General features: G+C 34.6%; 1 protein-coding gene and 2 long non-coding RNA genes across 3 annotated transcripts; all 3 read left to right on the top strand.

Annotated features, from left to right (window-relative positions):
* Nucleotides 1-1,478: 1,478 nt before the first annotated feature.
* On the top strand, nucleotides 1,479-2,606 carry LOC136274382 (uncharacterized). Its single transcript, XR_010712692.1, has 3 exons — nucleotides 1,479-1,727; nucleotides 1,965-2,019; nucleotides 2,154-2,606. It is a non-coding gene; the product is annotated as an uncharacterized lncRNA (long non-coding RNA).
* Nucleotides 2,607-4,301: 1,695 nt separating this feature from the next.
* Nucleotides 4,302-5,088, top strand: LOC105335853 (uncharacterized). The gene is made up of 2 exons (XR_010712693.1): nucleotides 4,302-4,465; nucleotides 4,591-5,088. It is a non-coding gene; the product is annotated as an uncharacterized lncRNA (long non-coding RNA).
* An 833-nt stretch (nucleotides 5,089-5,921) lies between these two features.
* LOC105346481 (TM2 domain-containing protein DDB_G0277895) lies at nucleotides 5,922-8,456 on the top strand. The gene is made up of 2 exons (XM_066081010.1): nucleotides 5,922-6,060; nucleotides 7,759-8,456. Exon 2 carries the CDS (start codon nucleotides 7,768-7,770, stop codon nucleotides 8,227-8,229), a length of 462 nt encoding a protein of 153 aa, XP_065937082.1. The 5' UTR covers nucleotides 5,922-6,060; nucleotides 7,759-7,767; the 3' UTR covers nucleotides 8,230-8,456.
* The last annotated feature ends 4,515 nt before the right edge of the window (nucleotides 8,457-12,971 follow it).

A 12,971-nucleotide genomic window follows, 5' to 3' on the forward strand; every position in this document is an offset into this window, starting at 1 on the left:
CTATACATAATGCACTATGCACAAATGCTATATGTACCCTCTTCCTATGTTTGATCAATACTATCCCCGAATGTTTCCTGTGTTTAATCAATATTATTCCCGAATGTTTCCTGTGTTTTATCAATACTATCCCCGAATGTTATATGTATCCTCTTCCTACTTGTATGTTTGATCAATACTATCCCAAAATGTTTCCTGTGTTTTATCAACACTATCCCCGAATGTTATATGAATCCTCTTACTATGTTTTATCAATACTAGCCACGAATGTTATAATATGTATCCCCTTCCTACTTGTATGTTTGATCAATACTATCCCCGAATGTTTCCTATGTTTGGTCAATACTATCCCCGAATGTTTCATATGTTTGATTAATACTATCCCCGAATGTTTCCTATGTTTGATCAATAATATCCCCGAATGTTTCCTATGTTTGTTCAACACTGGCCACGAATGTTTCCTATGTTTGATCAATACTCTTCCCGAATGTTTCCTGTGTTTTATCAATACTTTATTACAGGTATTTGAATAAGCTTGTCACTACATAGTTGAAAACATAATATATGTATATGAATCATTCATGAATAAAAGATTTAACCAATCGTGGCTAGTATTGATCAAACACAGGAAGAGGATACATAACATTCGGGATAGTATTGATAAAACACAGGAAACATCCGGGGATAATACGGTTACATTGTTAAGTGGTCATTGATGTCTTTTAATTTTGATGTTGACTATGATTACTTCGTTACCAACCGAAGCCTTAGTTACATTGACTGTACGGATCGACCGATGACAGTGTTCCAAATAGTCGTAGTATCTTTGCATATATAGAAGAATTGGCTGTTCCTTCTATGCAATTTACTAATCAGATTAACACTACCAACAATTTACCTACGTTAATTAACTCTTACGCTAACGAGGGTTATGTATTTTTTTTTTTTTTCTGAAATGCTCCCTACCTTCATACGCACATGAACCACAACAGAAAACGTACTATATTTTAAAAAAAATTGTCAAATGCATGTATTTCTATAATATCCAAGAAGAATTATCATAACGATTCTTTCACTTTTTGCAAATATATCAGAATATTTCGCTTAAATTATGAATTGCTTTTAACATTACCACAATTATTAGGTTTATTTTATGCCCACATAAAGGAACTCAACTTTGGTCATGGACCTCTACATGCACGTGTAGCTATAACGAACGCAATAATTATTGTTTTTTCCATGCTACGGATTTCAAATTCAATTTCTAGTATACATTTACTAGTATGAACAAAAGCGTTAACGTTCCATATAAAGTCAGAGCAGATAAATATATACCGATCGAGAAATATTAGGTGAAATTATCGAAATTAAAGGCGAATTACTGACCGTAAATTTCTTTCTAATGATGGACAATCGAGGCATTATTTACTTGTAGCCTGCCATTTAGTTATTGTACAGAGACCAACCGGGCGGATTTTCTGCGCACGTCCATGCAGCAGATGCACGTGCTGACATCTACTGGTGTGCCCCGTGATCTACACGTGTTACAGAGGCTTCTGTGACCACCGTTTATGTGTGTATTTATGTGATGACTGATGAATTGAAAAATTTCACTGAAGAAGTTTAAGAAGATCGAGAAAATTATTACTTCCGGTTTGTCATTTCACTTGGGTTTTCAAAAAGAAAGGTTGTAATATGGAGCAATTTGCTTAAAGTGAATTTTGCCTGTGAGTATATTTTTTAACCTAAGCATACGAGTTTTTTCTTACTTCTTGTAAATGCAGCTTTATTCATTGAGACAGTTATTCTAAAACTAACTGTACATAGTACAGATTGATAGAAAACCGGTTCTAAATAAAGATATATCAATAAGTCAAATAATATAAATATTCACCGAAAAGCATTTAGCTAAGTACACACAAACGCAACTTCTCAGAAAAATTAACTTCCCCTCTCTGTTTCAGACCGCATTCATTTTGAAGTGGTTTCCAGCTAACTGGTTTGTTTTAATATGTCAATGTAAGTGTTTATAATCTTTTGTTTTTATCAAGTAGCTTTTGTGAGTCTACATAAAAATGAAGCACAATCATTATGACATTATATTTAGTAAGACACAAGTACGGTATATACATTTTTACTTTTTTACGAATCAGGTCCGCAGGAATAATCGCAGGAATTGTGATTGGCTCGGTCCTCGGAGTGCTTCTGATTGGCTGCTGTTTCGCCGCGATGTGCCGACATTTGTTCCCGAGGCATCACATGAGTTATCCACCGATCATCGGAGAACATCACGGAGGGCACCATGGAGGACATTATGGGGGTCACCACGGGAGACACCATTAATTTACGTCATCAACACGTGGTGCACAATGTCCGGCAGATGCCTGTGGCAGCTGAAATTACCGCCCGAATATATCATTAATAATTTTGGCAATTTTGAAGTTGTTGATGGGACTTTTTATCTTTCATCGGGATGCAATTTCAGTACACTAAAACTAAAACAGAATGTTTTATAACCGATGCACATATCCTTTCTTCGCAATATTCAAAAGTCAAGAATAGATTGACCTTACACTCTATGAATTGCAAAACAATTTTTCAGAAATTCTGATTATTTGTTTTTTATTCGAGGTTTTGGAGTGTGTTTGTTTGAAACCCCACTGTATTCCAACCACACACGTCTTCTAGAAATTCTTCAGTTTTGGCAAAACAATAGTCACTCCTGCAAACCTTTGACTTTCGTAACCTGGTCTGGTACCATTTGCCAGGGTTTTAACTACCGGAGTGCTTATGAGTTAATTACTTGAGTCAAAATAAATGAATGATTTCAATGGTTTAACTGTCATTGACGTTTTGTTCGACTCCCTTAAAGTTGTGCTAGTTTAATAAATTTCAAAGCGTTTCATGTACATGTATATAGTTCAAAATAATAAATAAATAAATGCTTAAGAATATGTTTCATTCTTCATAGTAGATCTAGATAATCAAAATAATCAAAAGAAAATTGCTTTATTCGTGATATATGGGCCGGTCACAGGTCAGGGTGCACGGGGCGGCATGGTTTCTTCTTTGAAAGTTGTCGCATTAGGAAATCAAAAATGTTCGAAAAGATTATATTTGAGTTACAAACGACGGATTGTATAAAATGTGATCTAGACCAATATAGTCAATGACAGTTTATAGAATTATAAAACATGAAAACACTTGTTAGAAGCTTAATATTCTGAGGAATAAATTGTTCCCGGATGTACGGGTTATCGGACCTTGCTAAGGGTTAAGTGCATATGTCCTTTATCTTTATATACTATGGAGCAATTGTCGAATACCTACTCTAACAGATATTTAAAAAAACCAAACTTTGTATTTTCATAACTATTTTCTGTTTTCCACAAGCATAGTGATCCAGCTTTGCTCATCAAGACTGCTTATATCTGTGTAGATATGTTTATATCATTATGTCTTGGACTTCTTGTACTGTGAAAATAATTGAATTATGTTTCCAACAACGTATAAATTTGATTGATTTCATGCAGTTTATCCTGTATAACTGTGTGTGTACTAAATACAATGGACCAAGACCACAGAGACGCATTGTTCTTGATTGTCAACACTCTGGTAAGGAGGAAGTGATTCTGTGTTTGTTTAGAGTTGAGTCCTATCCTCATATATGTATTACATGTACTAGTATGATAGTAAAGTATTGTATGTTGTGACCAATCGTATATAATCATTAAAAACAAACTTTCCCACTGAATAACACAACAGATCTGGCAGATACAACATGATTAACAGCAAAAACAAAATGTGTAAACAATATGGACTGTGTAATTCTGCCTCAAACTAGGTCTCTCAATATCTTTTCCCGCATACTTATTTTTTAAACGATACAGAGGTCACTATCATAAATGAATGAATTGCCATTAATCATTATCTTTTAAGTAATTTCAGTAGTCAGTTACAATTTCACAATAAAAATTCCCGCGACATGAAAATTTTAGATCACAATTATTGTTCTAATAAGCGTTTAAAAATCTACATAATCTTTTTTTGTTCGTTTTCTTGGCCAAAGTATATAATGCTCAGTGTTACTCTGTTTGCGTTGTACGATTTATAGTGAAAGAAATATAGGTAAAACATATGCAGCCGTGCTGTTTTTTCCAGACCTATAAGTGTATGATTCCGTTTACACACGACTCTTGAGTTTGTTCTAGATGTACAGGCGTGTGCAAAGGTAAAACTCGGGACTAAGCGTCATGGGAAGTACGCAATTAATTTCTCCCTATACATAATGCGAAATCTGTACTAAATATTTACTAAATTGTGACATTTGAAGGATTGCAATAGATGATATTGTTTGATTGTCTCTATTTGGATTATAAAAAAAACCCGTTTGCCTAACAGATAAGAGATATATGCACATACGTGGAGGAACTTTAGAATAGTGTCTTGATAACCATCAGTAGATGTAAGTAGTATATATATCAAAGTTATCTATAACGTGATTCTACAATTTTAAAAGTTTTTTGAAAATGTTTTCTAGAATGCAGTATAATTACATTGGTTTTTAATAAAATATTATATCTGTTTCAGAGACGGAATAAAAAATCAAATAACCTATTCTCCACCTCAACCCTCAAAACCAAGATGCAGAAAAACCCATCGGGTTCCAGTACCTACCCATCCCCATCGGCCCCACCCCCCAGCCAGATGGCGCCCAACCAAACACCACAGATGGTACCCCCACCAGCGCCTCAGCCCGGCTATGGACCCCCACCTTACTATGCAGCGCCGTATGGGTACGGACCACCACCACCACCGCAGACTGTAGTGGTGCCTCCTACAACCGTGTATGTGGATGGTCACCATGGATACCGTCACCATGGCATCGGCCATATTGACCTCGGTCACCATGGTTTCGGGTTCGGACACCATGGATTCGGTGGTCACCACGGGTTTGGTGGTCACCATGGTGGACACCACTAATAGTGTCTTTTCGGTTTTGTACTAAAGATTTGTATGTTTTTACTTCTTTTATACATATGTTGTTCGTTATTCTACATTTTTTAAATAAAACGATTGTAATATAAATGCTTTTGAATCTTTCTTATTTTGGGTTTCATCTAAGAAATTATTAATAACATAATACATGTATATCTAATCAGAACGATTAATTTTAAGATAAGTAAAAACCCCCAGATAGATACAGCTAAATATTATATACATTCAGATTAGAAATGCGATTCTCTGTACTATATATAGCTACTATATGCAACTTTTAAATATTTTGATCTAGAGCAAGTGCATACATGCATATTGAAACTAAAATTTTATGCAAGTTCACATGACATTGCGAGATGTTGAGTTCATTTCAGACAGAGTTTTTACAATGAAAAACGGCGTATTAATCATAATAAGCCACAATTTCATTTTGAGTAATGCACTTTAAAAGCAGGCACGTAGCATCGATTTTGAAAGTGGGGGGCCAGACTCATCCAAAAAATCTTGACAAGCAAAAAAAAAAGAAGGGAAAAGACTGTTTCCATAAATCTTCAAAATCCTAATCCGTGGGTGGGGGTGGGGGGGGGGGCGTAGATCTATAACTTATAACTTCGATTTCTCTTTATTACAATTTTTTTTACATACCCCAAAAAAAGTGGCGGGACCAACTCCATGATAATTCAATTTTTACTATGTAAATTTTTTACGAAATTTATTTTGTGCGAGAAAAATTGGGGGCATGCCCCCCCCCCCCCTCCCCGATACTACGTGCCTGAAAAGATCAAAATGATGGCTTACTTTGAGTAATTTGGAGTTCTAAATAATAATACACCCATCACTAGCACTACACCATGCCCCATTTTCGCAAGTAAGCTAAGAGAAGTGCAGCATCATCAATTCATCGAATATCCGCACCCTTGTGTACGCAATTTCTGATGACGATCAACTCATCTACACACTTTTATCCCACCTGATCAATGTTTTGTATACGAGGGTCTCACTGCATGCGTTGAATAGATCAGATCGCTCTCACTGAACCAGTAAATAATACACTTACAAGAGGTAAGTACAATAGGTGAATAGTTGTCAAGCTAAAAAGTACTGACTCTAGAAAGTATACCAGTTATCACAAATATCGGTCAAAGCAGTTAGGGCAGAAAGGTTCATCATCTTTATTTTTTCTAACTGTGTGTATGTGTACTGAAAGTAAACAAACATGGAGATAGGATTTGTGTTATTCAGTAGACTAAACTTGCGCTGCAGACGACAGAGAGGTAAAACCCCGGGGATCAGTGGCCAGGTCCGCATGTATGTCGGGGTCACTGGCGGGTGACTGACCAAGCAGGACGGGAATCACCACGCTTATCCAACACACACACACACATACACATAAATGGCACATGTTGCACGTGTGTAGTATATTTTTATTTTGTTGAGTAATACCGACCGTGCCTGTGCTCTTGGTATTGTAAATTGAACAACAGAGAAATGAATAGTTAAGGTTGAGAAATAGAATCATAGCGCTCCCTATATTTCCCGGAATTCCTGCCTTATTTTGTAAACAAAAGTCAACACTTCCTTAATAGATTATTAATCTGCAACATGTGTGTATATCCTTCACTATGGGCAGATATATGTCAATTTGAGAGTTATTGCAATGTTTTGTTGATTATAGAATGATTATAGAATTATAGATCTATACAAGTCTCTAGATCTCTATCTAAACAAGTACATGAACAACGTAAATGTACAATGTGATTGCCTACATGTACAAAGTTACTACTACTTTAAATTGTTATTATTTTGAGAACGGATCAAACATTTTGAGCTATCGATATTACATTTAACTCGTATCTGCAAGATTCGCCAGTGCCAGAAATATGAAACTATTGGGATAAAGAAATAATTGCCGGATATGTAATGTTGATGATCTGATAAAAAATTATAGGCCCTAGTACTTCTCATGCACAATATGAAGAAGAGATAGAGAGACAACCATTTTTTTTTGGGGGGGGGGGGGGGGCGGTTACAAAACTTTATCGTTGAAAACGGAAGCGTGGGTTTCTGAGGATGCGAAAACTTCAATTTGCATCTTCTTTTTATAGAATCATGCGTCAATTACTATGCTAGTAGTAGTTTTCAGATACAGATTAATAAGAATAGACAATACAATGCAATGCAGTTCATTATTAGCTCACCTGTGTTTAACTAAAGTAATTTCTGATACTCTTTGACGTCGTCCGTCCGTCTGTAAAAGATTTAGATTTGCGACTCTATCAATTTTTATCAATAATGGTAACGAGCATGCATACAAATGGACATCGAAGCCAATCACTGCCAATATGTACAATCCTCTACCACCTGGAGAGAGCTCTGCGGACTCCGGACCGTGGCTTGAGACGATGATAAAAGGAGATTAAAAGAACCCAAAAAACAAATTTAAAACAAAAGCAAAAAAAAAAAAATAACCAAACAAACAAAACAAAACAAAAAAACGGAGAACTAAAGAGCCAGAAAAAATTTAAATATTTTTGTTTAAAATACAACTTTTTTATTTTACCTCCCTAGATCCCTGAGGTCAGAAATAAAGTCGGTCAGAGTTAACTCTATCTCAGGTGCATTAACATGAAATGATTAGTACTGCTCAGGGTGTGTGTAAATCACTTGAAATACCTTCCCTCATTCGTTATATGAATAACGTCTTACACAATTTAAGGCAAAACAATTAATATTTCATTGACATCATCTTTTCTGATTCAGATTAAGCCAATGGGTATGGACAACTCTAGACCAATGCAGACCCCCCAGACCGTTCACCCGCCTCCACCCAACCAGCCGTACCCCCAGGCAGCGGGTCCTCCACCGAATGCCCCGCCCCCATACGGCATGCAGCCACAGCCATACAGCTCCAATCCCTACGGACCCCCTCCTCCTCCAGCGTACGGAACCAATCCTTACCCTCAGGCACCACCTGTCCAGCCGTACGGTCCATACGGACCGCCACCGCCCGCACCCTCACAGCCGGTGGCACCCCTACCCCCAACAGTCGTTCTAGTAGATGGACACCACGGTCACCACGGGTTTGGGCATCATAGCGGACATTTGTTTGGCGGCCATCATGGATTCGGTCACCACGATTTTGGTCACCATGGTTTCGGAGGTCACCATGGTTTCGGTGGTCACCATGGATTTGGTGGCCACCATGGGGGTCATCATGGCGGACACCACTAAAGTGCGCATTTGTGCTGGTGAAAATACTGATTTTTGTACAGTGCAATGCCAGCGAAATATATGTACCGATTTTAAGGTTTTAGTGCAACTATAAGTTATTGTTTTTTGTTCTGATCATTGTAAAGAGATTCTTGATTTTTATTATTTGTTAAACATAATTCGTTGTATTGTTGCATGTTATTATATATTTGGAAGCTTAACAATAAAGTCAAAACGCCCAAACACAATCTGCCATCACTTAAAGCTCACCTGAGATAAAGGGAAAGGTTTCAGTTTTGTTATATTACTAATTACTTTTAAGCGTCGCTGATGTGTATAAGATTTTATCATATGAAAAAATGTATCGTTTATTGTACCGCTCACCTGACGGCAGTTATTGACCCGACGACGTCAAAAAATAAATCATTCAATGCTTACATTTACATTCACATACTGATGAAATAGTTTTTTTTACCCTAAATAAATCGTTGCAAATTGCAGATCACGGCGGGAGTAAATTATTAACAGGAAGAACAGCTGTATTATAAAGCCGGTTTCAACTGGTTAACACATCGACTGTTGAATTGAGATGATGGGCATGAAAATAGAATCCATGAAAAATAACTCTTAAAATTTTGATTTTTTAACAATTAAGTCAACTTTATGTTAAATATTTGTAAAACATGGTGTTTTGACAGCATGTGTGAACTATATCTTTAACCGACAATAGAAATCACTGTTTTTGGAATTACTAATGTAAATAACATGTAAATTCATACGCAGTGATTAGGTTGTTGCATTTAGAGGCATTTAAAGATTACAGATTTTAATGGAAAAACACAATAGAATGTAAATATGAATAACTATACTTTAGTTACTTAAACAATAAAATGCTTTCTTTGTTGATTCATGCGGGATATAGATGTGGCTACATTGCAGAAAAAGGTACATATCCCGCTAACTCGGGTTATATAAATGTTTTTCTGAAATAATCGCTACCTTCAAAACCCACATGAATCATCAAAGAAAGCATTTTATTGTTTATATCTTATCAATTGTAAAAAATAAGTTGAATTAACTAAATCATTGTTATTGTATATCAGTACGGTAGATAAAAGAAACCTCTAAATCGTCTCCTTTAGGAATTTGAATCTGACATCATCATGATTATTTCGTGCAGCCCGTGATGATTCTGAGGTCTATAAAGGTTTCAACCAATCAATTAAAGTGGCGTGTAGATTTGAGTCCTGTCATTTAATGAATTACAATTAATTTCCGTAAGAAATAGAGAATGATACTTGGTGTAGTAAATACATGGTAATGAACGTGTCTGTCAAAAATGAACGCACACTTTAAAATGGAATGTTTTGAGACCCCATGTGGATGAGCTGTTCAACGAGTAAGTACGGCTGGCGACTGAGGCATGTGCTGAAGCCAAAAGGACAAACAGGTGGCTGTAAATGTTAACTTAGCAAGCTTTGTTTGTCGGTATTCCGGAATCTATAGGTTATGGTACCTGGATCCTAATATTTATAAGAACCGGGTAACATGACGTTCGCGGTGACTCCATACCTATTTAGAATACTTGTATACCCGATGTAACCGCTATAATGTTATAACAGAAAAGTAAATATATGCGTACACTGTCGGCATACCCAATCCAACACACTTCCGGTTGTCATGAAATTTTTTCATAAAACATTTAGATAAAGTAATGCGGTTTCTTTTAACGGAATCGCCACAGAAACTAAATTATTTACGTTGATATATAATCAACATAGAAGCAGAATCTATATTTACTAATTACCCTTTTTATGCCAAAATACTAAATTAGAAATGTTACAAGTACAAGTTATCTCTCTTTGTATAATTATGTAAATGAAAAATGGTTTTGGGTGTTATATTCACTAGAAATATGAATGATATTTTAATAAACTGCAACTACAACTAAATGTTACAATGTACATACTATTTAGTACCTTGACCTAGTTAATAATAGTTACATTGTGAATATACCAGCATTACATGTAACAACTAGAGAGGTTCAAGTGGAGAACATATGGTCAAATATATGACCATATAACAGATGGGAATATATACAATTATATGACCATATAACAGATGGAAATATATACAGTTATATAATCCATTTTGACCTTGCAGATTACATGTGCATATATTGTGCTGGTCTGAATTTTTGTTTTCGTCAAGATCATTCGCGGAATTAGATTAATTCCTTTCCGTATGCTGTCATTATGCCGTCTAAAAATTCAATGTTTATGATAAATGCAATGTATTTAAATGTGGATTTCTGAGCTTAAATGTTCAAATTCACTTTTTTGGTCTGTTTTAATAGATGATTACCTATGGTATTTTAAACGTTTAATTGAACTTTGTTATACTAAAGCATGTATACGTAAGCAAGATGCTGCAATACATAGATTGCTTTATACAAATACAATGTTTAAAAAATGAGATTTGACATTTACTAGAATATTAATAAATATGGTTATCTTTAACTTGGTAGTAGAACATCTTTGAAATAGCTTTTTAAAGATTTTAAAAGCAATATAAATGATAAAATAAAATCTAAAATTGTTCTGCTTAAATCGTGATCATATTCGTTTGTAATGATGTAATATCTGCTTTTTGTTTCAACGATGAATGATATTGTCTTTGCTTTAAAAATCGTATATACAATATAACGTATGAACTCATTAAATAGATTTAAACAACTGTCACTTCTATATGTACATATACATATACAAATACAAAAATAACATCAACAATATTTTTCAGGGTTCAAAATCACACGTTAAACAGATGAATATTGTAAAAAGCAAAATTAATTTCAGAAAGACACCATTGACCGTTAAACGGTTTTCCAGGATGGTACCGAATATTCAAGATGGTCTTGGAAGTTTTCAACAGAGCATGGAAAGAAACTTGCCGATATGTACAGACAATGGGAGAAAAGACTTTCAAGGGAATCGCACTCCAGTATAGATATTTAAAAGACAGATTAGTTCTTCTCCGAGTTAAAGTACTTTAGTGTGGGTTTTCCGTATAATCTTAGAGTTATTTCCTGTGAAGTAGATACGTATTTAGAATCTAGAGAACATTCTATTCTCGAACTGCTTTTGATGCCTACAGCCAAGAAAAGCATCCGCTCAATTGTGCACCATATTTAGCAACACTGACCTTGTGTGCAGAGATCTTTGTTTAAGGTTTGTGAGTCATCTTGTGTGGTAATGGGAAAAGGCAAAAATAATGGTAAAACCAGAAATGAATCCACGTATTGTACAGTTGTCCACATTTATGCTTTTATTAATCACTTTAAAACTAGTGTAGATTTTATGCAAGATACAAATTACTTTTCTCATTTTAGTTGCTTTTCAAAGATTGTCTGTTAATCTGTTAAGCAGCCATCATAATCTCAAAATTGTACTTCGAATGTCATGATTGTTTAACATTCAAATTTATTGTTAAAAACAATATATATTGTGATATCAATGTAACTAAATTATTATTTTTGTTCAATTAAATTAAGCCTAAATAATTATAGATTCTTTAATTCCAATAAATTGTATTTACATTTAGTTATAGAATACTAGTAGACTTACTAGTGCAGTAATCTAAGCACTGTATGTAAATAAACAAAGCCCACATATAGCTTTATGAATTCCAACAAATTGTATTTACATGTACTTTTAGAATAGACTGTACCGATCAATGTGTGTATAAATACTGCTCATTAAAAAGGGCCAAATTGTGTGTACATGTTCAACAGATGACTCTATGCATATATGCATGTAATGTAAATCTACAATATGTCAGATCTTGATTTTATGCCAACATATGTAAAAAAATATTACTTAATTGTACAAATGTTTTGGCTCGAATGAATGTTTGAAAGTCTAGTTAATGTGTTTAACTTAAACATTTTAATGATGGCAGCCAATTATATGTATAAACTGTATTTTAGAGTATTTCATTTCCGTATTCATTTCCGTATTCTGTCATTATGCCGTCTGAAAATACAATGTTCATAATAATTGAAATTGTGGTTATATCGGAGCAAAACATTTTGAATTCTCTTTTTCTATTTTATGGTTTAACGATTACCTTGGGTATTTTCAATGGCCAACCAAATTTCAAATTGAACTTTTTAACTAGCATATGTAAGCAAGACTTATAGCATATTTTATAAAAAAAGGAGCGTATGCACTCTATCATTAATCATATTTGAAAATTGTCACTTCTATATTTTCATACATTAAAAAATACAAAAGTAACAACAACAGTCTTCTTCAAGGGTTCGAAATTACATGTATATGTTAAAGAGATGAATGGTGTAAAAAACAAACATGTCTTTTAAAATGACACCATTACCAATTAAGCAGATTTCCAGGATTATTAAGATTTGTTTATATTCAAGATGTAGTTTTCAAGAAGTTTTTTGACAGAGCAAAGAAAAACTTGCAGATGGGTACAAGCGATTGGAGAATTGACTTTCGAGTGAATCACACTATAGATAATTAAAAGACAGATTTGGTCTTTCTCCAAGTTATGGATACTGTAGTCACTGTGGTGATTTTCCGTATAATCTTAGAGTTATTTCCTTTGAGGAAGATACGTATTTAGAATCTGGAGAACATTCTACTTTAAAGCAGTCAATGATGTTGGAAATCTAGTCAATGTGTTTTACTCTGTGTCTATTTATCTTTATTTTATGCCAAAATACTTAAGGTGGCATTGGACTT

Source organism: Magallana gigas, chromosome 4 (genome assembly GCF_963853765.1).
Source record: "Magallana gigas chromosome 4, xbMagGiga1.1, whole genome shotgun sequence".
NCBI lineage: Eukaryota > Metazoa > Mollusca > Bivalvia > Ostreida > Ostreidae > Magallana > Magallana gigas.